The sequence below is a fragment of the Mus caroli genome, unplaced genomic scaffold (assembly GCF_978045245.1).
Source record: "Mus caroli unplaced genomic scaffold, Mus_caroli_1 scaffold_8, whole genome shotgun sequence".
NCBI lineage: Eukaryota > Metazoa > Chordata > Mammalia > Rodentia > Muridae > Mus > Mus caroli.
Genome location: NW_028227263.1, coordinates 36,735,806 through 36,763,513, shown reverse-complemented (window position 1 = coordinate 36,763,513; position 27,708 = coordinate 36,735,806). Strand labels below are relative to the sequence as shown.

The window sequence follows — 27,708 nt, the reverse complement described above, 5'->3', positions numbered from 1 at the left end:
GGTTAGCTTCTTGAGTTCTTTATATATTTTGGATAGTAGCCCTCTATCAGATGTGGGGTTATTGAAGTTTTTCCCAATTTGTAGGTTGCTGATTTGTCCTATTGACAAGTAAATATGTCCTTTGCTTTACAGAAGCTTTTCAGTTTCATGAGGTCCCTTGCTGATCTTAGAGCCTGAGCCACTGGTGTTCTGTTCAGGAAATGGTCCAGAGTACCTGCTGCTGGTTTTGATTTTTAGCTTAGTTTTATTTTGTTATTGTTGGACAAGATGCTGGTAGAATGCTGATATTTTGGATTTACTAAGACTTTTTTTTCCCCTAAAGTGTAATCTAGTCCCTTTCCTTGTGAAGTTGGGAAGAATGTGTATTCTTTGGCTACTTGGTGGTTTGTTGTGTAAAGACTACTAAGTCTATATGGTCTAGAGTAGATCATATTTCTTGTTATTCTCTCTGGATCATCTGCTCACTGATAAAAGTGGAGCTTTAAAGTCTCCTACCATTACTGTACCACTGTGTCTCTCTCTCTTTTGGTCTACTGATGCTCATACTCCAAGGTTTGTGGAGTGCATATCCACTTACAATGACTAGAACATGTTGTGTTGATTTATCACTGTGTATTACCTTTTTCCTTTTTATCGGTTTGACTTGCAGTCTATTTTATCTGACAGAACTGTAGCTATTCCTGTTCTTTTGTTCCCTATATTTCTAGCAATTAAGTTGCAATTTCTGTGGGTTCCTACTAGTGAAGCAAGTCTCTTGAGCACATTTGGATCGTGTGTGTGTGTGTGTGTGTGTGTGTGTGTGTGTGTGTGTGTGTGCGTGTGTGTGTTACTTCAATCTGCCATAGGCTTTTTGTTAGAAATCTTAATTTACTTACATTCAAGGTAACGTGGTAGGAGAAACTTCTGCTATTTTACTTTTAGATCTCTACATTTTTCTATCCTGCATTTTTCTTCCTCTATCAGCTAATTCTTTTGCAGTTGAGTGATTTTTCTGTAGCACTATACTACAGTTCTTTCTTAATTTTATATTATATTTATTTTAGTTTGGTATTCTATGGTTACGATGGGGTTTGCCAAACACATCTGTAATGGCTTTGTCTGAAATATTTCCTGCAGGCTTATTTGTTCGGGCACTTACTTGGTCCCTGGGTGGTGGTGCTGTTCTAGGCAGGTACTGAGCCTTTAAGAGGTGGGCCCCACTGGTGACATTAGGCTATTAAAGGAGAAGCCTTGAGGGTTCTTTGTTATGAGTTTTGGTAGTGTCTTCTTGTGTGACATGGGAAGCTCCTCTTTGGGGTCTATTTGAGTTCAGATATGTGAGCTTCCTTTGACTGGATGCTGGCTTTTCCCCCAGATTAGGGAAATTTTTTCTTAATACTGTATCTATTTATCTTTGAGATAGAGTCTCACTATGAGACCTAGCTGGACCAAAACAAAATAATATAGACCAGGCTGGCTTTGTACTCACAGAGATCATCTGTCTCTGCTTCGTGAGTGCTGAGTTAGGATGTGCAACCATCAAACCTGTCTCATCCTATACTTATTAAATATGTTTTCTGGCTCTATTTAGCCCACTTCACTTTCTTTAATTCCTATTACACATAGATTAGGTCTCTTGGTGGTGGCCCACAGTTCCTGTAAGCTCTCTTTATAACCCGTCCCTTCTCTTTGATATTAGACTGATAATTTCAAATGTTCTGTCTTTAACCTCACTGTTCCTCATCTTTTTGTTCATTGATTTATTCACTTTGCATCCCCATCGCAGCCCCCCTCCAACCTCTCCACCCAATCCCATCCTCACACACACACACACACACACACCTGCCCCAATTCATTGCTCCCCTTCTCTGAGAAGGAAGGCTCCCCATGGGTTTCAACCTACCATGGCACATCAAATCACAGAAGGACTAGATAAGGCCAGACAAGGCAGCCCAGCTAGGGGAAAGGGATCCAAAGGGAGACATCAAAGTCAGAGACAGACCCTGCTCAAATTATTAGGGAGACCCACATGGAGACCAAGCTGCACATCTGCTACATAAGTGTATGTATGCCCATGTACGCTCTTTGGTTGGTGTTCCATACTTTGTGAGCCCAGGTTAGTTGACTCTGTAGGTCTTCTTGTGATATTCTTGACCCCTCTGACTCCATCAATCTTTTCTCCTACTCTTCCATAAGACTCTTTGAGCTCAATCCAATGTTTGACTGCATCTGTTTCCATCAGCTACTGGATGAAGCCTCTCAGAGGCTAGCTATGCTAGTTTCTGTCTACAAGCATAGCAGAACATGAATAGTGTCAGGGGTTGGCTCTATCCCACGGGATGGGTCTCAAGTTTGGCCAGTCATTCGTTGGCCACCCCCTCAATCTCTGCTTCATCTTTATCCTTGCACATTTTGTAGGAAGAACAAATTTGGTGTTAAAGATTTTGTATGTGGGTTGATGTCCCCCTACCTCCCCTAGAAGTTCTACCTGGCTATCGGAAGTGGCCACTTCATCTTAAGCTTCTATTACATTTTTTCTTCACTCATTATTTATTACTTCATTGTTTAAATCCTCTCCCTCCCTCAGCTGGTTCCCTCTTATTCCCTGCTGTCCCTCCTTTCTTGCTTTTGCAAAACTGTCCATACATTGTTTTCAAATTTCACTTAATTTTTTATGCATATATATATTCTTGGGATTCAGTGGATTTTTAAGAGGATTATTGTGAATTCTCTTTCCTGATATGGCACAGTTCTCCCTTTCTTTTGTGTCTATTATTATGGTTTTATTGGAAGTTTTGATAATCTACAGTCTTCGGTTTTTTGGTTTGTTTTTATTCTTTTAGGGTTTTTTGTTTGTTTGTTTTGGGGTTTTTGTTTTGGTTTGTTTTTTGGTTTTGAGACAGGGTTTCTTATGAAGCCCTGACTGTCCTAGAACTCATTCTGTACCCAGGCTGGCCTCAAACTCAGAGATCCACCTGCCTCTGCTTCCCAAGTACTGGGATTAAAGGCATGTCACTATCTGTCTTTGTAATCCTGTGCTCTGTCATTGGGCTTTCTTATTTGCAAAAGCAGCTATTTTGGCTTCTGTGGACACTTTGGAAACAACGGCCTTTACTTTACATTATGATGATAGCTACTCCTGCTGGCAAAATCACTGGCCAGCCAAGATCTCTAGATAGCTAGGCTGCTGCCTTTGCTTTGAATTCAACTGTGGTAACTGGCGTTATTCCGCTTTCTAGTGAGACAATTGGTTATGCCCTGTGGTTAGGCTGAGCTGCTGGGTAGGCAACTGCCACTAATGCAGCTGGGCACAGAGTGCTTTTCTTGCCATTATGGTAGCCTTGCTACTCCCTTGATGAGTGTGCTTTTGGGGTGACTAACTGCCCAGCGGCAGGCATAATAAACTTCCGTGTCCATGGTGTATTGGTCTCTGCAGTGGACTTGCCTCCTTGCTAGTTTCTCTCTGGCTGCCCTTTTTTCTCTAAGCTCCCCATGAACTGAGAATGGAGGGCGCACCCCTGCAGTGTTTCAGAATATCTAGGAGTGGCTGGTTTCCTGGTTCTCTCTTCTCTCTGGAGAAGCCTTGGATCCTGAAGACTTGGGGGTGGGGTGGGAGGGGGTGCTGCATGTCCCCTTGAAAGAGAAGAACAGTGGTAGTGGTATGGTCCTAACAAGACCACTTGCATTACCCTGCGGCTGAAAGGTTTGGCTTTGGTTTTTGGTTTTTGGGTTTTGGGTTTTGGGTTTTGGGTTTGGGGTTTTGGGTTTTTTTGTGCTTTTCAGTTCTGTGAACACAGAAGTGACAATCTTGATCCCATGCTTGGGAATTCTTCCACTTTGTTCAGGATTTTCACACTCTGCTTTTAAATGTTAATAAAAATTTGAAAGACTAGAAGTAATTTTTAGCATAAAGTTTGACACAATTAGGAAAAGAGTATATTCACTTATAAAAACCAGTGAAACAATATGTATGAGAAATATGTCTTTTTAAAGGTGTAAAACTTCAGAAAAATTCCCCAATATTAAGTTCCTCCCTATATATCACAGACAAGCCTAAGCAAGGGAAAGTTCCTTAGAAGATACTGAAGGCAAAATGCTGCCTGCATTGCAGGAACAGCCACAGAAGCAGGGCAACGAGCAAGCTTTCTAAGTCCATCCTGGGAGGTGCTGCTCCTGCGGCCCAGCCTGTTCATTGATGTTGTAAGCTATTCTTGCTAAAATGAAATGCTCTCTTCTCAAGTGTGTGACTCCTGAAATTCCTAGCATTGCAGGACAAAACTCACATTATAATCCTTGTCTCCCTTACATGAAGTATCTAAGACCAGAGCAGATCACGTTAACCAGGGATTTGCAGGATGACCGGGATAGAGAAGGAAAATGGAGAGCAGTGGTAAAGGACAGCGAGTGCATTTGAGCCACAAGGAAATTTTATGTCACATTGGTTGATAATTACAGACATAACCCAGCACTACAAAATATGTGCTGTGCAGATACTTATATGTGTGTACATATAGATGCATGTGCATATGCAATACCCAAACATGCACACATAGTGTGTTATATATGTGTATATATGTAACTATGAATATGTGCATGCTGCCATGTCAGCCAACAGAAAATCTTCAAACTATGTTCAACAAAAAAAGTAAACATTGGCTTAGGATATTATTTTTAAAGAGAATATAAAATACACATTGTGCTAGACAATGGACTAGTTATCAGAGGAGAGAGGAAGGGAATTCAATAAGGTTATGTTTACATTGTGGTAAAAGCGTGGTTCTTTCACACAATCTAAATCACAATGTCAAGCTTCTAATTCAGGCTTTTACTACTCAGTAGACACAGAACTTCCCAGCCAACAGGCTACTCTCCCAGGTGTCTTCTGCAAGGTTCTGGCAGGAATCTTGGCTAAGAGTGGATCACCCTTGTGCTCTGCCTATCTGCTGCCTACGGGGAACTGGAAGGCAACAACAAATTAAGAAATCTGGACTGCTGAGCACAGGATGCAGAGTTTAAATAAGAGTTAGCACACAAGACAGAGGAAAGAAACCCAAACTGAAAAAAAAAAACTTATACTGACATATATAAAAAGCAGAGAAGGGGTTGCTTGGGCAAACCTTTGGGATATCTGGTTAATAGACTACAACCTAGAATCAAAATGCTAACAAGACTATACTACAGACATGAAACTGTGTTCAGATCTATCCCAGTAACATGGCAAACCATGTAGTTTAGGTTTGTGTGAAATAATACACAAATACCTGGATGACATAATACTTACCTTTTGCATATAGTACATAAACCAATTATAAATTCGGTAGCTGGATAGAGTAAAAAAAATTATGAATTTGGAGCCGTGGGTCAAATCTGGCATGCTACCTGCTTCATCAGAAAAGGCTGCGCTGGACGCAGTTGTGGTCACTCATTTGCTGGCTGCGCCAGTGTCTGTGCGACAACATCAGAGCCAAGCAGCTACAACAGAGGCTAACAGACCTATAGCACTTAGTACAGTTTGTGATCTTTCATCGGAAACTGCTAGATGTTCAGGTTAGGGATGCTTAGTCTGCATGTGTTCTCTCATAGAGAAAGGTCTGACAGCTCCACTCCAAAGAGCCACTGGCCATAAGAATGAAGCCCCAATGGTAAATCTCAGGGCTTAGAAGGTAGAAGGACCTTGCCTGTTGACTAATGCAGGCCTTTGTTACCAACTCACAGTGAGATGATGGAGCTGCAACAAAACGTCCCATGAATGAAAGTGCCAGAGCCTGTGCATGTCGCAGCCATTCCTCCTACCTGCTTTGCTGTGTTTGCAGATGGACTGTAGACAGCGCTCTGCTCAGTCTCCTCATCTGTGTTGGTCTCCTCATCACTTTCTGGGTTATTTTTCCATTCTTTCATCATTTCTAATACATTGGTTGGTCTTGCTGAAGAAAGGGTATTGCCCTAAGATTAAAAACAAATATTTTCACATAAACAGTTCAGATAATTGAAAGATTCTTAAACCTCTTAATATATTCTCCCCAAATCAGGAGTAGTCATATGGAAAAGTATAATGCTGGGTAATTAGCAAAACTTTAGCCATATTTTGGAACACACTCCCTGTCCCACAGGAGCTAACTTCCACATACCATCACTTACAATGTGAACAATGTTAGGAGGCCACTCATAAGTCAGGAAGAAGTAAATGTAGCCTGCTTATGCCAAGGACACAATATGGCGATTGTGTGGCAGCTATGACCCCTTTAGCACTGTTCTTAGAAAACTGGTAAGACACTGCCCAAAAGCTAATGGGTCCAATGCTAAAGGTGAGTTTACACAACACCAGCATCTATAGAAAACATCCACACCTAATAACTATTAAGTAAACAGTACATCTACAAATATAGACTGTTGATTTAAATGCTCTTTCCTGGAATATTTCTATGTAATGTGGCTATTTGCTTATAACTGAGTCAATTTGCTGTACCTTTCCCTGTTATGACTGTATCAAACCAATATTGGCCATTTCACACTAACTCTACTTACCAAACATCCCAAATGTGCTCAGAGACAGATAGGGTCAAATGTCTCCTACTTGACTTAATTTTTTTTAATTCTAAACTTCAGTTGTTAGAGAACATTTGTACAGGATATTTAGGTCACTATCAGGTTAAAATGAGACCTTCAGGTGTGGGCACATGTATATAGAAATTCTAAATAGTCTTTGTATGTAGGTAGATTTAAGTGCTGTGCAGTAATAACACAGAAATCCATGAGACAGGGCACATTAAGGACAGCCATCTGAATACACTGTGGAGGATTTATTGAGTTTAATATAGTCATGGTTAAAAATAGATCAGCATCAAGAACAGAATGGTAATAACAAGAGGAGATCATTAGGAGACCTAGTCCCATGGCTCTTCTGCCCTCCTAGAAGGTCAGCGCCTTACTTTTTACCTAGCACCTGAGTACTCTCTACATTGGCTGTACTCGTTTCTCCTCTACCTCCCAACTTATCATCCTGTTCTGACAACCATGGCCTACACTGCCTTCAAGGTCCAGTTTAAAAGTCATCTCTATTAGGTGTCCCAGAAGTAGGAACATACACAGGGCTAAGGAAGCAGTCATGGAGGGCTAGAGCCATCTAAACTGCCAGCTTGCCTCAGAGCACCTGTCAGATTGAGTCATGATCTCTAAGGCTTGCAATTTTCATCCTGACTTCTGTCAGAATTCATAGTATGTAGGGTCCTCGACTTTGAATATTCACATCTTGGGCTCAATTTGATTCTCTCATTAGCAAAGAGACAATCTGAAATATCTGTCTGTAACCTCAGTCCTGTTCAAATAAGTGTTCTTCAGGTTAATTCTTTGGATATTGTGAATTTCAATTTTCTCCCCTCTTTGAAAAAGATGTTTATCAGAATAAACATATCACTTTTAGGTGATACATTTTTGGAGCTAGTACATAGTTCATGATGCTCCCAGTTCCTACTTGGTACCTACAAAGATCTGGAGCAGCTTAGACTCCTGCCAGGCAATTTTCAATGGGAAATACTAAGCACTGGGACCTGGAAGTCATTCTTTACCATACAACACGCAGCCTGCCCTGATAGGAAAAACAAAGGAAATGCTTGCATCCTGCAAGTCACCTCTAAGAAGCTTTAGCAAGATAAACCTGTCTACACATGACCATGCTCAAACAAACAACAATCACGGTGAAGCTCATATGCTAGCTGCACAATGTGACAGCAGCTCACTACAGCAATCTTTGTTTTTCGAAGTCTTAATCAGCATATTATGATCTAGCTATCATGATTTAACTAACAGTTTCAGTCCCTCAAGAGCACAGCTCAATCTTCACTCACTTTGCTATATTAAATGTCATTAGATAAATTGCAAACCTCACCACTGGCTTTGCAGCCCACATCAAACAGGTACCCATGATGATCAGTGACCAACTGTATCACTGCTTTCAAAGCGTGCAGGTTCTTGGGAACTACTTATCTGCTAGTCAGTTCATCCATGTGTCTCCTTCATGATGGTGTAGTCAAATTTTACTTCTTTAAGGATTTATTTTTAGGTGTGTATGTGTGTGTACATGTGTGCATGTGTACATGTGCATATGTGCATGCTTGTGTATGAGTACATATGTATACATGTGTGTGTCTGTCTGTGTGTGTGTGTGTGTGTGTGTGTGTGTGTGTAGGTTTCCAGAGTTCAAGAGTCCAGCAATGTACAGGAGAGGTTACTGAAATTCCTGGAGTTGGAGTTACAGGTGGTTGTGAACTGCCCAATGTGGGTTCTGGGAACCAAGCCATGGACTTCTCCAAAGCTGAATGAGCACTCTTAATACTGAGTACTCTCTCTAGACCCAAGGAGTTTATTTCCTTCCTTCCTATGGCAGGCAAATTATCAGTAACCTATCAAAATGCACAATGCAGTCTCTCTGACAAATAATTTTATCATTTGGAATTTATTCTATAGATATGCTATTTATGAGAACATTTGTTGTGACACTGATTGTAACAAGAAAGATCTGAAACAATTTATTTATTCCATATTCAGAGGGAGAAATTTACAAAATACTATAGAACATCCAGACTTTGAGATGTAATATTGCATTTTTTCTTAATAAAGAAATCTTCCCACTATATATTAAATGAAAAAGAGTAGTTTACAGGATATTGACCCTATTTGTGTAATGTATACACATAAAACTGCATAAAAAGCACATGTAAGATACTAAATGATAATTATCTCTACTGAAAGGGGGTAGAATATTATTTTCCTGTTTTGACCACCATTTACATTTAAATGGTGAACCATTTACCATGGGCAATCCCATGGACTTCATATGACTAAAAAGCAATGTAAGCAGCTGGAAAAGGCATGTATGAAGTGTAGAGAGCCACACAAAGATGAATGACCAATCACCTCGATGGCCTGGATGGTAACAGTGGCCCTAAGGGAAGCAGCTACTTCATTGATTTCTCACAAGTGTAGCTTCAAATGCATGGATGAGGCTAATGTCGGTAATCCTCGTCTTCAGGAAAAAAGGAGCCTGAGAAATGACTGAATTACAGAGGCACAACTGCCAGCAGAGAATTTCTAGTTAGAGGTAAAGCTGAGCCTTCAAACTCAATATATTTCAAACCAACACTCTTCAGACTGGGGTGTGCACACACCTGGATGGCTTGAGGAATCAGTTTCACACCCCCAATCTGCTTGAGCATGGAATTGTAGTAATCATTTCCATGCTTTTTCCCTTAAGTCAGCTTCTTCCACTTAACAAGAAAAAGAAAGCATAGTTTGCAGCCATCATATATATGTACATATAATATATGTATATATATACATATATTGTGTGTACATATATATGTATATATGTGTGTATACATATATATGTATATATGTGTGTATACATATATATGTATATACATATATATACACATATATGTATATGTGTGTATATATGTGTCTATACATGTGTGTATATACATATATATGTATATATATGTGTGTGTGTGTGTGTGTGTATATATATATATATATATATATATATATATATATATATATATATATTTAAATCTCTGAAGTACCAAAGACCATTCAAAATTTCTGTGTAGGTGTTTGGGAAGCAAATGAACCTAATGACTTGGTGGAAAATCTTTTAAAAGTGAGATGTTTTGTGTCTTTTCTTCCATTGAAAAATGCAGAAAGACATAATTAAATTATTCGAAGGTACAGAGTCCAATATCATTTTTGTAATTTATTTTATTATATGATTCTAAATACTTTTCCTTGGGCTCTGTGTACACTGGAACTGCATTTATATCTTTGTTGCTCAAAATGTATTTTCATCATTAATCCATCATTCGCTCATTTATAATATAATGCATTCCGAGGTGTGTCTATACAAGGTGAAATGACCATCTAAACTGTATCCATCCACTTGGTTTTTCTCTACCCTGTCTTCCTGAGGAGACTGACAGCCACTTCCTTGTTGTCTTGCTTATATTTTAATCATGTCTGTGTGTATTCAAAATAGAATGTCTCTTTAGTTGTTTTAACTTGATACAATGAGCATCAGACCTTATATTTTTTTCATTCAAAATGACACTGGATATCCCATCCTGGGGATATGAATCATGAACCTAGATTCCTACATTACAATATATGTAAAAAGAACTTCATAATATAGCAAATATATAAATGTTAGGCTAAACCTAGAAAATCTTGTGAAAGAGACTTAGGAGACCATCTTTATGACCTTAGAGTAGGTTAAAAAAATATATTGGGCAGGACATAGAGACTATTAAGTATACAAGAAAAAATAATATGTGGAATTTTTACCAAAGTTGTAACTGTATACCAAAGACAGCACTAAAAATTGGAAAAGATACATTATAGACTAGGAGGCTCCTGGATAGAAGGGTGGGCAAGCTTCATATGGTAATAGGATCTGGGCTGGCCTGGCCAATAAGTCAAGGGCAGACACAGAGGCAGGACTAGGTAGAACCACAAACTTATCCTGTAGCTGCAATAGGGGGGATTGACCAGCATCCTTTCTTACCAACTCTGTATTCTAGAGAGAGCCACAGAAGGAACAGGGCTTAGTTTCTAGGAGAGGGAGGAGCAGCCAGAGGGTCTGTGACTTAGCAGCATGTATTAAAAACATGTTGAAGGATTTACCCATGTTTGGAAAGTTCTAATAAAGCTTGGAACTGAAGCTATCTTTTCACAACCCACACAAGAGAAATAATTCTACTAATTTATACCAGTGGTTTTAAAATGTAAGCAGCCAGAAGAAATTCCTCAGACATATGTTTTTTAAGTGTAAATTCTTGGTGTTAACCTGTGTCCTAGGGAGTTGAAGAAAATAAGAGGCCACAGAAATGATCTAGTAAGAAATGTCCATTCTCTGATCCGATGCTGATGGGAAAGAGGAAGGCAAAGCAGCTAACAGAGGAAATAACCGTGTCCTGGCAGCCAGAGGGGGTCTCGCCAAACTCTGCCCTTGCTGGAACAGTCACCACAGCTGATTTTCCTCACAGCTACCACTCAGCTTGTGAAACCAGGGAGGCACTTCAAATTTATTTGAAATTCTGCTCACTTAAATGTATACAGAAAAATAATTCTTTTTCTTGGAATACTTTTAAGATATAAACCATGCTTCAAAATGCACAATACATGGGTTAAACTACAGACACTTTTTTGTCCAATAAAGCCCTTTATTGGAAATTGTTACTAAGCATTAGGTATTGAGAAAAACAGGCTCTGATATGAAGCAGTAAGGCTCTGAGGAAACCATCTTCCTCTCTTTAGACTATTTCAAACAGAGGACATGAATTGCAGGAAGGAAGACATCAAGTGTTAGGAAGAAACGAGTCACGCCTTTCAGAAGTTTGCAAAATGCCAGCATTCTAAATTTCATACACTGAACTTAAGCGAGTCCGATATAGTACACAATATCTGTCACTTCTATCCATTTGGCAAAGACTTCAGAGAGACAAATGTTAGAGGCTTGAAAATGGAGACTTCTGGAAAAATGACCAAAGCCAGAAATAAAGCTGTACTAATTAGAAAACAAATAATTAAATGGCCAAACCCGAATGTTGTGTGATGCTGGGAGGAGATAAATTCTAAGGCACACCATCTGTTTTACAACTTTTTATTTTCCTGTACCACAAATCTACCCCATACATTTTTACAATGATCTCGCAGCTAACTCATTTGCACAACTACTTTAGGCCAGAAATAATTACAGCACAGAATCCCAGAAGAGATCAAAATAGTTACAGAAGAGGGCAGATATAATACACTCTTGATTGAAAACTAGGTTTTAGCGTTTAAAAAAAAAGTAAAAGAAGAACTGTTATTCAAAGAAATAACTCAAATTTGTCAAAGGAAAATTAGAGAATTTAAAAAACTGATACCACAATATATTTATGATATTTAAAAGTATCTGGGCCTCTTCTGTCTTTGCTTGTTTCCTAACTTATCTCTTCAGCCCAGTGGTTTTACATGGCATCCACGTACTCGTGATTTTCCTGTTTATAACCCAGTTCCTGACCTCTATCTATTTATTTGTTTGACATGTCTACTTTCCTGTCACATAGCATTTCAATGCTAACATACCTAATTTGGAGCTCTTGTCTCACTACCCATGCCCCACAGGAAGAATCTACTCTTCAATAGCTGTCCACATCTTAATAAATGGAACCACTGTTCTACCAGCTGTTAGAGCAAACCCTCAATTTCATTCACTCTTCCTCCCATATCATTATTATTCATGTACTCCATCATCATATTCTATGGTTCACATTTCCCCAGCCCCTCCAACTCTCCCTCTTTTTCTTCAGTGCTCAAGATCAAACCCAGGGCTTTGGCACACTGTGCAAGCATCCTACTGCTAAGCTACATCCACTTTCAATCACATTTCTAAAGCCTCTCCCATGTATTTTTCTTTTTTTCTGTTATTGCTATGCTTTTTAGACTGCCACCTCTCAAAAATGGTTCTTCAATATTTACCAAATTCTCTGTCTCTAAGGCATTGCCCACCTCAAGGCTGGAATGACTTTTAAGAATATAACTACACAATAATTTTCAGTTCAAATATAATTGCATTTGTGTCCTTGGTGCCTAAAATAGTGCCTAGCTAAACATATACTTAATTTTTAGTGGGTGTTGTCAATAACTCTCGTACAGCACTAGTAACTTCTAGTATTAAGTCTCAGACTTTTCTGGAGATCTCTGTGGACCTATTGACTTAGTGATTTTTCAAAAAAAATCATTCAGAATTCAGTAATTCATCGCTTAGTGATAATTGTAACAAGTGGGATTAGGCTTACTTGCACATTTCAAAGTGTTCTAAAGATTAAAAAAATTGCATTCTACTAAAATAAAAAAGTCTGGAATGGGTTGGCATAGTGACTGTAAACTACAAGCCCTGGGGCCCTGTATTTTACTGTTGTTTACCAACCCCAGTTTGTAGTCCTGCTTTGTTGTCCAGCATGGCTACTCAATCAACAACCATCACATTCCAAGTCACCAGAATAGAGGAAAGACTGGAAGAAGGCCTATCCTGCTCCACTTCCTTCACATGTCATTAGGTGACAATGGTGACTAACACAGAAAGCTGGGAAATAGAGACACTCAACTGGATAGCAATGTTTCCAACTAAAGATTCAATAGCAGCCTCCCTCGAATTCTGTCTATTACTGGGTCCTGTTCGATTACAGGAATGCAGAGACCAAAGGGTCTACACCCAAGTTTTGTAGTCTACTGGTGCAACATGCAAATAAATGAAGACTAAATGTTTCAGCCCAGGTAATGAAGACCATCTGGAGACATGTTTTCCAAGGTCCCCAAAAGACTCTCTGTAACCAGAGAGCTGAGTGAACTATAATTGGTTCTAGAGCTTTACATCTGGAACCTGTTCCATATCCTTTTCTCTGCATCGATTTCATAAGACATTTCTCAGTTCCATTCTACTGGACATGAAGCATCCATGACAAAGAACAAACAAAGTTCATTTGAATGTCTATAAATACACACAAGCAACTGTGGTGACAGTCGTAACCATTTGGGAATGTCCATTTCAGAAATGTGTCAAGACTCACTACTCCTTTTAAACTTGTCAGAAGATGGAGCTAATTGACGGTTCTAAGACTAAAAGACCATGTAAAATGAATGATGTCAGAAAAAAAGATTTTTAAAAAGAGTGTCATAACTTACTGTCAACCATTGGTTATCTAGAAGTTCCTTAGCTGTGATTCTGTGAGCAGGATCTACTTTCATGAGTTGTTTCAAAGTATTTTTTGCTGCAAATAAAGGGGAGAAAATCTTGAAATCTTATTTCACTTAACCTCAGTTAATGTTACACACACCAGCTGGTCATGGTGACAAAGGCTGGTAGCCCCAGCTACTTAAAGAGGCTGAGACAGGAGGATTGTTTGAATCCAAAAATTTGAGATGAGCCAAAAAATTGAGACAACTCAGAGAAAGACATCCTACAACACAACCAACAAGGCAAAATAAAAATTATACATTTTCCTATTTACTTAGGTTATGATTGCATAATACAACAAAGTGTGCCAAGTTCCATCAACACCAGGCCTAAGAAATAAGGTGGAATGCCTTTTATTGCTGGGTAACCTGGATTAATGATCTATGGTGAAAATTGGGTTCAAAACAGCAAGTTTCCCCTTTAATTTTTTAATTGATATTTTTAGTTCAGTTTTGTTTTATTTTGTTTTCTGATGAAGATATCACTATTTCCACAAGCAAATATTGTTTAATTCTAAAGTAAATTTATGACTAACTAGAGATTTACAACAGTTTTATTAGTGAATGATTAATTGCTTTAGTAAATCATAGCAAGTCCATACTCACCAGAATCACTAACAGATTCCCAGACTGGGTTTTCAAATCGCAGTTCTCCCTTCTTTATTAATTCATAGAGCTTTTCTTCTGAATTTGCCAAAAAGGGTGGCTCTCCACACAGTCTAAAGGAAAGCAGTCATTTTGTTCAAATGTTTTTAACATAAGACCATCACAAATCAACTTCCTATAGGACTTGGAAGCAGTGATGCTTGGTAGGTAAGTAACAGATGAGAAGGAGAAAGGACTGGCTCTCTGCTGAATGTAGAAGCAATGGAGCCATCAAGGCTCATAGCTGGTCTCCTCTCAATGCTGAGAGAAATGGCACAGTAGAGGACTACCTATGAACTGAGGCCTCAGATCTACAAATGCCCCAAGGCTTCTACAGGTTGGGGAGATACTAGGATTAAGGGGTTCTAGGGCAGGAAGGTGTGAGAGGACAAAGGCACAGTAATAGTGACATGAGCAAGGAGAGATGGCTGCTTAAAGTCCGTACTGTACACCGGGTTATAGAAGAAGCACATGGGTTATTAAACTCATCAGCGTTTGATGGCCAGGCAAGCGTTTTGTCTGTGATAAATAATAAATCAAATGTTAGTAGTGGTAACAATAAAATAAAAGAATAACCCTGGAAATTTCTGTAGGTTTTGAGCCAAAGCTGAAAGGGATTAAAATGGGCACAAGTTCTCAATAGTAGTATTCAAAAGAAGTAAGTCAGGAGGAAATCATCAGTAAGAAAGGGTGGATGTTGGGTAAACAAAAAGTCAGCACCAGTACAGCCCAAGCACTCTGGCTGAAGCAAGCATGGCCTGTCTGCATCTATAACACAGGCTCTATTTGTCAGCTTCTTTTTAACAGAGCTTGGGGAAAGTCAACCAAGCCGATTCCCTTAGCTGATCTAGGCCAGAGCTGTAACAGGGTACTTCTGAGCTGAGCTCAGTGCCTCAGTCTACTCTCAGTTACCATAATCATCATCATCTCAGGACAACCTAAAGACAAACAACAGCTATGCCCAGGGACACACCAAGCAGGAGGTGAGAGAGCAATGACTCAACTCTCAGGCACATACCTTCCACCTTCACTAAAATCCAAAGGGCATTTCTCCATTACACCTACCAAGGTGTGGTCTATTTCCAGCCTAAGAAAGCCTGAGTCTTTTACACTTCATGTTCCATTGACTTTATTCAGTTGTATTTTCTAAGCTTTATTCTAAAAATCCAATTGTAAACATTTTCTGACCAAGCTAGATTTCTGTATTTTTCATAACGGTAACAAAATGAGGGAACTTCCCCAGCAGTGAGGGCCTTAGGCTGGAGCAGAGAGCTTCTCCTGCAAGAGCTTCTTGCTGGTGGATCAGTAGTTGTCAAGCTGTTGTACAAATTCTGGCTTTTATACTTTTTATTTCTCAAGCTCATTCTGACACTTCTTTCTTCTTACTTGCTTTATTATTGCTTAGTTTTAAAATGGAATTTTAAAAGCCATAGGACACAAAAAGAAAATAACCAGGGAAATGGCTGTGTGGGCAATTACTATCTATTATAACAAGCCCAGGCTGGCTAAGGCTCAGCTCATTGAGCCCGTTATCAAGCAGTGATCTGCATGGCCCCCAATTTCTTAGTGGCTTCTGCATGCAACTATAGCTTAAGGGCTACATTTTAAATTTTCCACTTTTTTCTGTCCTTTGCAATTTTATTTACGTAAAATGTATCTAATGGTTGGTCAATCAGGAGCATATGGAACTTTATGACAGCAATTTCCTAGCACATCCAGAAAAGGGAAGCCATGACATGAAAAAATGCCTCTTAAGGCTTTCTATTATTTTCTGTTGCATTCATAGGACTCAGGACAGCAGAGGGCAGGAACCATAAAGAGTATTTATTTATGTTAATTTCATGTTGTGAACGTATGTTATCATTGTCCAATTAAGTAGAAATGAATCCAAGTCAAGTGGTAAATAAGGAAACAGCCTCGTGGAGAAGGTACTGCGCTGTGCTGGGGTGAAGGGAATTGTCTACAGTGCCACAGGGCTGAAGCGCATTAGTGAGTAGGCACTCCTGAGCTAAGCGAGACTCTTCTGTGAGGAGAGGAAGATGCCTTTACTCAGATGTGCAGCTACACTCTGGAGCAGGAACATTCAAATTAGATATTTAGGAAAGAGGGAAAAATGAAAGGTATGTAATACACTTGGCTTTTCTTAACAGCAAACTCAAAAAGTAGCAAACACCATATGGATTTTGTAATGATTCCTTATAAAGATTAATGTGGACTTTTGTTGTGTGGACACTCTTAACAGTATGAAAGATTTATTTAAATAGTTACATTTTAATTAAAGATGAAACTCTGGATATTTGGACCATGATTCTAATCAGCACAAAACAACAATCAAAGCTTTATGCATCCATTCATACTTCATGCTGTCTAAGCAATGATGCATGTGGACCAACCGTCTTCCATTTCACACAACTGTGAAAATGTTACTACCCTGATGTTAGTATTTAGACATGATATGGAAGAGGTGGTGCACAGCGAAATCTCCAACATGACCATAAAACTAATGTTGCATTGACATTAAAGTGTTCAGATTCACTGAAAGACAAGAACACTAGTCACTAACTTTTCAGACTACCTCTTAGACAATTCACTTAATTCAATTTAACATGTGTATTGAGCACTGAATATGGGCTGGCTGTTGTATCAGATGCCAGAGAATGATGAATGATGATGCCAGAAGATGGATAATTTGAACTTCGACAGAACTTAAAACAAAGAAACAGATAAGGTAGAATATTATAATATTACCGTGCAATGAGTGCAATCAAAGCTACATTTGTTCAAGCATGCCTTACTGTTTAAATATTTCTCTATTCGTATTGCTATTGTTACATTGAGACAGGGTCTCATGTAGCCCAGCCTAGCCTAGCCTAGCCTAGCCTAGCCTAGCCTATGTAGCCAAGGTAACCTTGAAATTCTGATCCTCCTGCCTCCACTTCCCTAGTGCTGAAACTGTAGGCACGAACCACTACACTTAGAGTATACAATGCTAAAGATCAAACCAGGAATTCTTTTGTGCTGGGAAGGCACTTTACCAACAAAACTAACATCCCAGCCATATTGGGGGTGGGGTGGGGTGGGGTGGGGTGGGGTGTTACTATTTTGTATGATGCCTTAAATACTATGTGGAATGCAGGAAAGTTTATACATAATAAATGAACATCAGCTGTAGTAGGAGTTAGGAAAGCAGGAAGCTTTAGTGTTGGCCCACCTGGGAGAGAAGTCCAAAGAAGAAAAGAATAAGCACTCATGGCACACACATATGCGTGCACAAAGACACACAGAGACACACACACAACATAGAGTGCGCGTGATAAAGAGCAGCGGAGAGTCATCACAGAAAAGGTAAATACACGAAAACACACAGGCAGCCCAAGACTGGAAAAACAAGCTAGAGTTAGTTGTAAATGATTTGCTAAGTCATACCATGTCAAATATTCTTTAGAGCAAGGAGTATTCATCAGAATGCTTTAGTCCTGAGAGAGTGTGATACAGACAGACAACCCTGAGAGCAGTGTAAACAGCAGACGAGGTGGAGGAGGAACAGAAGCAGGAAAGACAACCAGAAAGATGAACCGATAGGGCGGAAGAGAGGTGAAGATGCTCTCACCAGGAATGGGTGCAGGCACCTCACAGGCAAACACTTCAGGATCTGGGATCTGACTGAATTGTGAGAGTGAGAGGGAAAGACAAACAAGAATTATGGAGGCTTTCACGATGCTGTGGGAACTGAGAAATACAACACCCTCCCTTAATCCTAAAGTAACCTCAGCCTAACTGGGCCCAGTCCCCACTGTGCCAGCAGCACTAGGGCCAGGCGGCCCCAGTGCCCTATTCCTGATGGGCTGCAGATGAAGCTCTAAGCTGCGGCGAGGTACCGGGGAAAACAGATTTTCACTTAGCTCAGATCATGTGGGACACTGTTGCATTTGTAGATTAGTGCAAAGCAAAACTGAACAATGTGAATGTATAAATTAAACAAATACTTAGGAGGTGATTCTGAGGCCTAGTGAGAGGGCACTCAGGATGCAGCTCGGTTGGATTTTAAACGACTCCTTTGAAAATATATTACTTAGTTTTCATTTAAAAATCTATGTCAACCTACAGCCAGAGACTTCACTTTTATTTACACTGGGCATTCAGGAAGCTACTTACAAAATGTACATTATGACACCTATGCTCCAAATGTCACACTGCTGGCTGTAGTCATGGGCATTGATGACCTCTGGTGCTGCCAAATAAGCAGAAATAAAATAATATTAATAATACAATAAATTACCTTTAAATGCTTAAACACAAAGCAAGAAAAATGTGCTGATGTGTTTTGTAATTTATTCCTCTGGAGCGAACAAAAAGAGCCAACAGCAGATGCTGAATGAATAATGCACAGGCCTTCCAACTGGTGTCACCAACTCCTCACTCCTATCAATTAGCTCCTAATGGGACAATGGCATCAACTGCTTTCCTAAGTGTGCACTTCTTTACTCCTAGGAAATGATTAAGTGATTTTTACAAATACAGTATAGTTATAGTAGAAGACAATGATGTCTTAGATTCTCCCAAAAATAGAAGGAAACACAACTTTGCTAAACATTATTTAAATCAAGGCAAATATGTGCAAATCCAAACTCAAAGAAAAGCTAATATTGTGGTTATAAATCACTTCAGCAGAATAATGATGATAATGATTATAATTTCACAGCACTATAATGACAGAATATATATTATTTCCCACATTTTCTAGGTAAGAAAACTGAGATATAAAGCACACTCACCTAAGACTGGCAAAACACTAATGAGTGCCGGCACAGGGTGAGCTTCCAAGTACGTGGGACTCAATTCTGCCCTCTCTGCTTAACAAAGGGGTTCACAACATGGCACTTGCTTTAAAGATGAAGGTTTAGGGGTTTGCGTTATAGTTGCTATGGGAAAGCTGTGTGCTTATCAAGAGAACACTCCCAATCTTCTCCACGAACATACTGGCCATGTGCTTGCATACTTGCGCACACACACACACACACACACACACACTTTTATAACAACTACTAAAAGCAAATAGAATTTTAATTTTACCATTATGATTAAAAGGAGTGGAAAACAACAAAAAGAAGCCAAAACATACACAGAACTCTAATAGTTCACAAGTTGAACAATTTGTCTTCAAATAATTGAAAATTTACAGTATTCCTTTTTTAGTATTATAGTGTGTTCTTGCAGTCCTTAATTGCACGTAAGGCTTTAAATACAGAACCATCAAAGTGCAAGTTGCTCCATGGCTGTGTCTTTTTGAAGGCAGATTCCGAGTTCAGATTCATCTCAGGCTGCTGTACTTTACTGCTGCACCACAGAGCAGGGACCTAGGACTCCTGGCCTCCACTTTTCAGAGTCTTCTTGATTATCAGGGGCATTTCAACCTGCACTGTCACCCCGGCCCTCGGGGAGGCAGGAGCCCGAGGATCTGTGCCAAGGAGCCATTTAGGAAGTCAGCAAAGCTCCACAGCCATCTGTCTTCCCTCTTGTTCTCTCGCTTGTTATCAGTGTAGACAACTAATAAGCAGGCATAAAGCTCAGGGTGCTGGATATATTTTCCCCATGTAACTACAGACCAGATGTCTTTTGCCAATGGGAGGATATGAACAGAATCTAAAGTAGCCTTTTCCCTTGTAAGATAAAACAATTTAAAAACTTTATGCATCAAGTAGGCAAAAAAAGAGCAATGAACAAAGTATACTTTTCAGCAATAAAAACAGATAAACTACTGATACAACAACAGCATGATAAAGTAGCAAAACCGTTCCGTGGAACAGAAGACACAAATGAGTGCACAGCGTACGATTCAGGCACAACTGAGTTTGGTGGTGGAGAACACTGGGAATTACTGGGAACGAGAGGGGAAATGGGGCAAAGAGGCAGGCTAATGAAAGTGCTGTGGCCCCACTGGCATGGTGAGCCTATGAATCAGAGCTCACTGTGGATGGAGCCTATGGCAACCCTCCTGTCTCAGTCTCCCACATGATGGGATCAAAGGCTGCCACACCCTTCAGGAGTTCTCCTCACTTACCCATATAGATAGGAGTACCACATGTAGTCTGCATCATGCCTTCACTCCTGGAGCCATGCTTCCGCACAGACAAGCCAAAATCAGTCACCTAAGAACAGACACATGAGCTCAGTCATCCAGTGACTTCTGTCCACTTCCTGGGGACGGGCTTTTCCTTCTATCACCAATAAAAGACTTAATTTGCCTCTCTGCCCACCCTCTCTGGGTGGAGAGGAAACTTAATACAGAGAACCCATGATGTTGACCGGTTCACACCTTTTATTAACTTCTTGGTAAAGATTTTTATAAGTTCTTGCATTGCAAAATACAGCCTAGCCTTGGATTATGTTCTCTATTTTTCTGATAATAGAGTTATGGTCCACTGAAAGCACTGTTTAAATCCAAATAATTACCCTTATCACCACTCACTAAGACTTTTAAAACTATGTATAACTCACAAATACTTGGTTTCCATTACAATTATTTTTCTTGTGAGTTAGAGTATACTAATTAAAACATTACTACACTATTTAAAATTAAGTAGATTGGCAAAGAGAAAAAGGCCCACTTCTACACAGCTTGGCTACAGATGGGCTGAAGGCCTTTGCTGTAACTTCAGTCCCCTACTCCACTCCAAAGCTCAGTAATTACACCTTCAGTTATTAAATATTTGGAGTGTACTCTTGGTTGTCTTTCAAAATAGAATGCCCTTAGACCCAACACAGAAACACAGGCTCATTTATGTATCATACAGGCAAAGCACAGGTTCTTTGTTCATACTGAATGCAAAACTGTCAGTACCTTACCAAGTGTAAGTGCCTGGAATTAATCTATGAGATTGACAAATCACATTCTACCCATCTCTCTCTCTTGCTTTTTCTTTGACCCAGGGTCTCACTCTGCAGCTCAGATGACCTAAACTCACTGTGTAACCAGTTTGCCTTAAACTCACAGCAGTCTTCCTGTTTGGGCCTCTCCTGTGCTGGGCATGCAAGTGTGCATCAGCATGCCTTGAACCAATTATTCCAGAGGTTTCCGTAAATATCCCACTTGACATATAATATCTATCTTTGTCCACACAACATCTCTACAAATACAAAATAGATTAAAGCCTTCATGATCTAGTTCCATTCTTTGGAGAGCAATGAGTCACTTGTTTACAGAAAGTAACTGAGCATATTTTGTTTCAGGCACTCGTGCACAATCTAACAAGGAATAAAATGGCCGAAATTCCTGCCTGCACAGAGTTTACAGCAGAACAAGAAAGAAAATTCACCAAGGGACAGCAGCAGTGTTGCTGAGACTGTTTATACTGCATACAGATTTAGCTTCAGCAACCGCAACTTAACAGACACATTTGAGTCTAAAGTTAACACTTGCACACATTTTGAAAGCAGCCACTATTAAAGTGCTAAGTAATAAATAATGTATTCTATCATTTATTTGACATTAAGGAACACTTAGTTTGAATAAAATCCTCAAGAATAAACACTTGGCACATTAATTGTAGTTAAGACATAAATATTAATACCCAGGAAAAATTTCAATGAGAAATTCAGACTGTAGCATTAATTTAGTATCAAAAGCACAGCCAAGGTGTGTTTTTCTCTAAATCTGTAACACATTTACATCAAATTACCAGACATAATTCTGAAATTAATTAGAATTCAGAGCATCTGTTTGCTTGCTATTAACTAATGCTTTAGAAGGAATATTCATTTTAAAAAACACATTGGGTAGCATCACTTAGCTCATGAAATTATTTTCATCAGTTAGAGCTTCTTTTGTAAATTTTTAACTTCTTAGCACAAATGGGTTAGATTTAAAAAGTCACCAAAATGTGTCTAAGATGTCTGCAGCTACTTTGTTGCCAGTCATTTTCTGGATTTTGCTGTATCTCTAGGCTCTTACCTTTATGTTTAAGTTCATTTCATTGTTATCATCTATAAAGCTGCTTTTAACCATTATGTTTTCCAGCTTTAGATCTCTGTGCACTATATCTACCAAGAAAAAAAGACAAGCAAGGTGAGCAGCAGAAGGCTAGAGAGGACACAAATAGGGCAGACAAGTAAAGAATGAGGGACGGCTATGTGGTGCTTCCCTCTTCTGTTTTTACTTACTTACTTCTCTGCATCTCTATCAGAAGCCATTTTCTCATCTCTGCATGTTCCCTGTTGTGCCAGCCTAGTGTCTCAGCCTGGTGAGTGCAGAAAGGGATCTACTCCAGGTTACATATTCCCAGGAGAATGAAGGCAATCTGGGTCACACCACAGGCCCAGACAGGTTTCCTGTATCCTTAGGTCTCTAAATAGGGATTGTGCCTGTGTCTAATGTTACTGTCAGCATAAACATTTTAACACTTTGTAACTTGTCTGTATAGAAAAACTGTATTTTTCTAAATACAGTTTTTAGAAAAACTGTATTTTTCTAAAATATCATCATACATTTTCTGACTGTTTATCGGTTAAAATAAGAAATGCGAATCTTGGAACACAAATTTCTAGTTGAACAGGTCAGAGTTGAAATGAGATTTCTATGTGCATTAAAATAATGTATCAAACATTCCTCTGCAAATAACTGGCTGAGTTCACAGCCACAACAAACATTTCTCAAGTTGTAGAAAGTGTATAACATCTAGGGAAATGCAGCTGAACTGGACCTGAACTGCCAATTGCAGCTAATCACTGATGCCTCTCATATGTGACTCCCAGGCTCTGTCTTGGAACTCTTACTGATTCTGTTACTCTATCAGTCTCTACTTACTTATACCATACCATTTTAATTGATGTTTTTTTATCATATGTTTTTATCCTTGAGAGTCAAATCACCCTAATACCCCACATTTTTATCTTGGTTATTATCACCCTTTTAGAATAATTAAACTCCCCCCCCCCCAAAAAAAATGCAGTTAGGATTTTCTAGAACTATACTGGGAAGAAAATGTATCACCTGACAAGGGAGAAGCAAGGCCTTCAGCCTTGGCAAGCCTTTTCTCCCCTAAAATCCTTCTCTTTCGATTGAGTCTGTATCCCTCAAATCTAATTCTGACACACACATGTGCTCCCCACACGTTACACAACTCTCTATTAAGAAACTGCCACACTGGATCACAAGCTGTTCTCCATCCTCCTTCTCCCCCTAAGCCTAAGACCCTGGAGGTGCAGGGCCTTGATTCTTAATTCCTTTGATTTTGTGACTCCAGGGATAAGCACAACACTGTAGGTGCAGAGGAAACTGAGATCTCAAAGCCGGTTGCTGACCTTTGTAGAATGAGTGCGTTTCTCATGTGTAAAGTGAGAACATTCTAAAGTCACACCTAAGGACCTGAGGAGAGAAGAGTATGGAACAAAGTGGCAGCGGTGATGCTGGAGACAGCAAGGCTGTTATGTTAGAGAATAAGTAGACTTCTTTTTAAATGTGTGTGTGTGTGTGTGTGTGTTTAAGAACTGGCAAATTATCCCAAATGATAAGTATCCCTTAGTGGATAGTGTTACTCTTCACTTGTCAAAATCAATTGGACTTTTTAAAAAATGGCAATAAAAAATCCTAATGTAAAATATACACAGCTTAGGGAACCATGATGTGAGTCCCTCTGCACATGTGGCCCCAGGTGTACACTGGAAACTTGTGGTACTTCTGTGTTGAACCCAAGCTGCTCTAAACTGAAGCCTACTGTTTTACAAGGCTAGAACATAAACATTTTCAATGACATTGGCATACAAATATTTTAGGAAAATTCACTTTGATTTTTCTACTTTAATTTTGATCATATTAGCCCATTTTAAACTTCTAAAATAAGAATGATCATGACATTTTCACCGACAGTCTGATTTTATGACTGCATTGTTGCTAATTAAAACGTCTATAAATACAATTAAAAGGGGAAACTATGGAAAATGTACCTGTTCTCCTCTTGCATTTCCAAGCTCTACCAATGTGATTATGAGTCCTAAAGGGCATCCCACTTAAACAACAGTGATGTATTCCTGTTACAGAGATGGTGAGGAACACAGTTCTTTTCTTACCCTTGTTATGAAGATATGCGATGGCTGATGCAAGACTTTGAATTATCAGCCTTGTCTCGTTCTCTGAGAAGTGCCCTCTTTGATCCATAACTGCTTTGAGTTCTCCATCCTCACAAAGCTCCATCACTAGATACATTTTCTGACATTACAGATTTAAAAGGCATAACAAGAGAAAGTTATGAAGTTACATGTGTTAGATATCAAAAGTATGCTCACAATTCTAATTTATTAACGTGAAAATGTCTTATCTACTCTTTATAAGCTACTGTCCTGAATGCATGAGGAACAACGGGGCAAGCGACATAGCGATGACCTCAGGAAGCTCAGCAGACTTACAATATCATGTGATATATGCTAACAGCCAGCATGCCATGGGTCTGTGGAAGAGAGGCAGCCTCTAAATAAAGAATGCTCACTGAGCGAGAAGAGTTGAGACTGAACGTGTGTGCAGTCATTTCTGGGCGTGGAAAGTGGAGGAAAACCAGGCAGAGCTGGTGGCCAGCACACAAAGCCCCTAAAGCCTGGAACGGAGCAGCATTAAAATAACATGTAGATCTGTACTAACAGTACTGGAAGCTGTGGGGTGGAAAGAGGAATGTAGTGAAGGTTAGAACAAGTTTCTACCGAGCCTTGGAAAACAAGCTCAAGACTGTGCACTCCCCAAGCCCCTTAGGAAACAAGGCACTGGAGGTGTTTTAAGTCAGAGTCCTGAGGTAGAAGTTGTATAATGTCAATTTTTCATTTCTAGGTGAACACTACAATATGAATGTACAGCAGGACTCAGCAAAATTTTTCTATAATGACCAAACCTAAGAGTAAACACCCATAGTCTCTGTGGGTGACATGGTCTCTTTTACAAGAATGCAGTCAGCAGTTGCCTTGATATCACTCATAAACAGTACAATGCTGTACTTACAGATGCAGGAAGCCAAATTTGGTGTAATTTTAATGTTACAAAATATAAGTCTTTTAAATATTGCCATTTGTTTGGAAATGTAGAAAACTTCATTTATGGGCCCTATAGAAAAAGACAGAAGGCCAGACTGAGCTCACAGGCTGCATGTGTTTACCAGGGGGCATCTGTGAGGCACAGGCTGGGCAAAAAGGGAGGTGGGTTCTCAGTTACTTTTCCTGTTGTGATAACCTATCCTGGAAAAGGTAATTTAAGGATGAAGGGTGTATTCTAGCTCACAGTTGAAGGTACAGTCTATTACGATGGAGAAGCCAGCACAGCAGAGCAGAGGTAACTGACCACATTGCATCCACAGCCAGGAGCAGAGGACAAGGAGAGCTAGTACTCAGCTTCCTTTCTCATTTTTGAATGATTTTTAATTCTTAAAACTGATGTGTGTCTGTGTATGTGTGTGTGTGTGTGTGTGCGCGCGCGCGTGTGAGCATGTATGTTCCTGTATGCCCCAGCATACCTATGGAGATCAAAGGACAATCGCTTGGTTCTCTTCTACCATGTAGATCCAACTCATGTCATTAGCCTTGGAAGCAAGCACCTTTGCCCACCAAGCCTTCTCATTAACCCCAACTGTCTTCTTTTTATTCGGTCTATGGCCCCAGCCCATAAAATAATGCTGCCCATAGTGGGTGGGTCTTCCCACTTCAATTAACCTAGTTAAGATAATCCCTCACAGGCATGACCAAAGGCTCATTTAATCTAGATAATCCCTGACAAGTATGCCTAGAGGTTTGTCTGCTACATGATTCTAGACTCTATCAGGCTTATAATATTAATCATCACAGGAGAAAGAAAAATATATGAGAAGGGCCAAAGAAGAGACACTGGGACTCAGGGAGTGAGTGGGTACAGTGACAAGGAAGCAAGGATGAAAGGCCTCCTGTGTCTGTCGTTCTTTTGAGGCATAGTAAGATGTCCCACAGTAAAGCCACTTACTGAGTCTAAGATTTCTCCTCAACTAAAAGGCATACCTTTTTTCATGGGCCTGCCATCACATACCATTACCCTCCATGTTCCCATTCTAACATATGTTCTAGAGTTTTGTTGCTCTGAAGATTTGGGGGTCTGGTTTTGTTCTTGAAACAGCTACTACCAACTTCTGTATTCATGCAGTTTGCATTAAAGCAGGAAGAGAGGTAAATATCTTTATTTAGAATTCTGGTTCACTGAATTCCAGGCTGCTTTAGGATTCTAAAGTGTCTGAAACATCTGACAAATAAGCTTTTGAATACTTTTTTCATTGACAGCGCCACAGGGTGACTAAGAACATGAAATGGCAAGTGGACTACTTAGAAGGAGAAGCTGCATTGGCAAGAGTTATGATACAAATTGACATCAATTTTAAAATGCATGAGGGGCCAGACAGACTGCTCAGTTGTTAAGAGCACTGGCTACTTTTCCAGAAGACCCAGGTTCTATTTCCAACACACACATGACAGCTCACAGGCATCTGTAACTCCAGTTCCAGGGGGACCTCTTCTAACCTCTGAGGGTTCTGCATGCAGGCAGTATACAGACACATACACATAAAATACAAAATAAATCCTTAAAAAATGTTAAATGCATGCTGATCAAAGTTATAGTATTACTCAAGTCTATTATGTGCATATTTAGAGCACAGTTAGACTTACAGGAAACCACTATACAGTCTGAGTGGCTGATCAGCAGTGTACAACCAGTTAGACATCCATCTCCTTATAATAGTTTCAGGGGAAAGTCTAGACATGTGTGTGTTTATGGGCAGATCTAGCTCATGTGAATCAAAATCAAGCAATATAGAAAGACAAGCACAGATAACCAGTTCTCTTGCCTTCAAACTCTTGAGTATTTGGGCTCCTGCTTGTACAGATGGTAGAGTAATAGACTAGTTTGCCCCTCTGCTTAAATAAGTAAAGGGAAACATTTATAAAACGTAATTTTCAGACATTAGCATTTGCCACCATAGAGTAGTGTTGTCTGAGAGAGAGAAGCCCATAAGGCAAGCCCCTGATTTTCCTAGCCTTGGAAGAGTTGCCACACTCCAGGGCAAGAATAGTTGTCATTCAGAGACGATGAGAGGATGAGAGAAGGGTATCTGTGGAATGAGGTAGCATCATAGAGTCTGCAGAGCATTGCAGCAGTTCTTCGAGGGTAGGAAGCTGCTTGCAACTGCCAAGCCAAGAGTGCAGCCCACAGCAGTACATATTGGAGAACTTGGAGACCCAGGAACCTCCAAGAGTCAGGACACGGGAGTCCAGGAAAAAACAAGACAATTAAAGTTTCCAGGGAAGAATACCAAAGAGGGA

The 27,708-nt window shown here is 39.7% G+C and overlaps 1 protein-coding gene across 2 annotated transcripts in view; it reads right to left on the bottom strand.

Annotated features, from left to right (window-relative positions):
• Stk33 (serine/threonine kinase 33) overlaps positions 1-27,708 on the bottom strand; it is a 77,410-nt gene that overhangs the window by 39,933 nt on the left and 9,769 nt on the right. For both annotated transcript variants that reach the window (XM_021168465.3, XM_085841420.1), the window contains 7 exons: positions 24,457-24,595; positions 22,343-22,431; positions 20,453-20,540; positions 18,547-18,622; positions 14,353-14,465; positions 13,696-13,781; positions 5,773-5,922 (listed from right to left, as the gene is read on the bottom strand). In XM_021168465.3, coding sequence (XP_021024124.1) covers positions 5,773-5,922; positions 13,696-13,781; positions 14,353-14,465; positions 18,547-18,622; positions 20,453-20,540; positions 22,343-22,431; positions 24,457-24,595 — 741 coding nt within the window. The remainder of the gene's footprint in view (positions 1-5,772; positions 5,923-13,695; positions 13,782-14,352; positions 14,466-18,546; positions 18,623-20,452; positions 20,541-22,342; positions 22,432-24,456; positions 24,596-27,708) is intronic.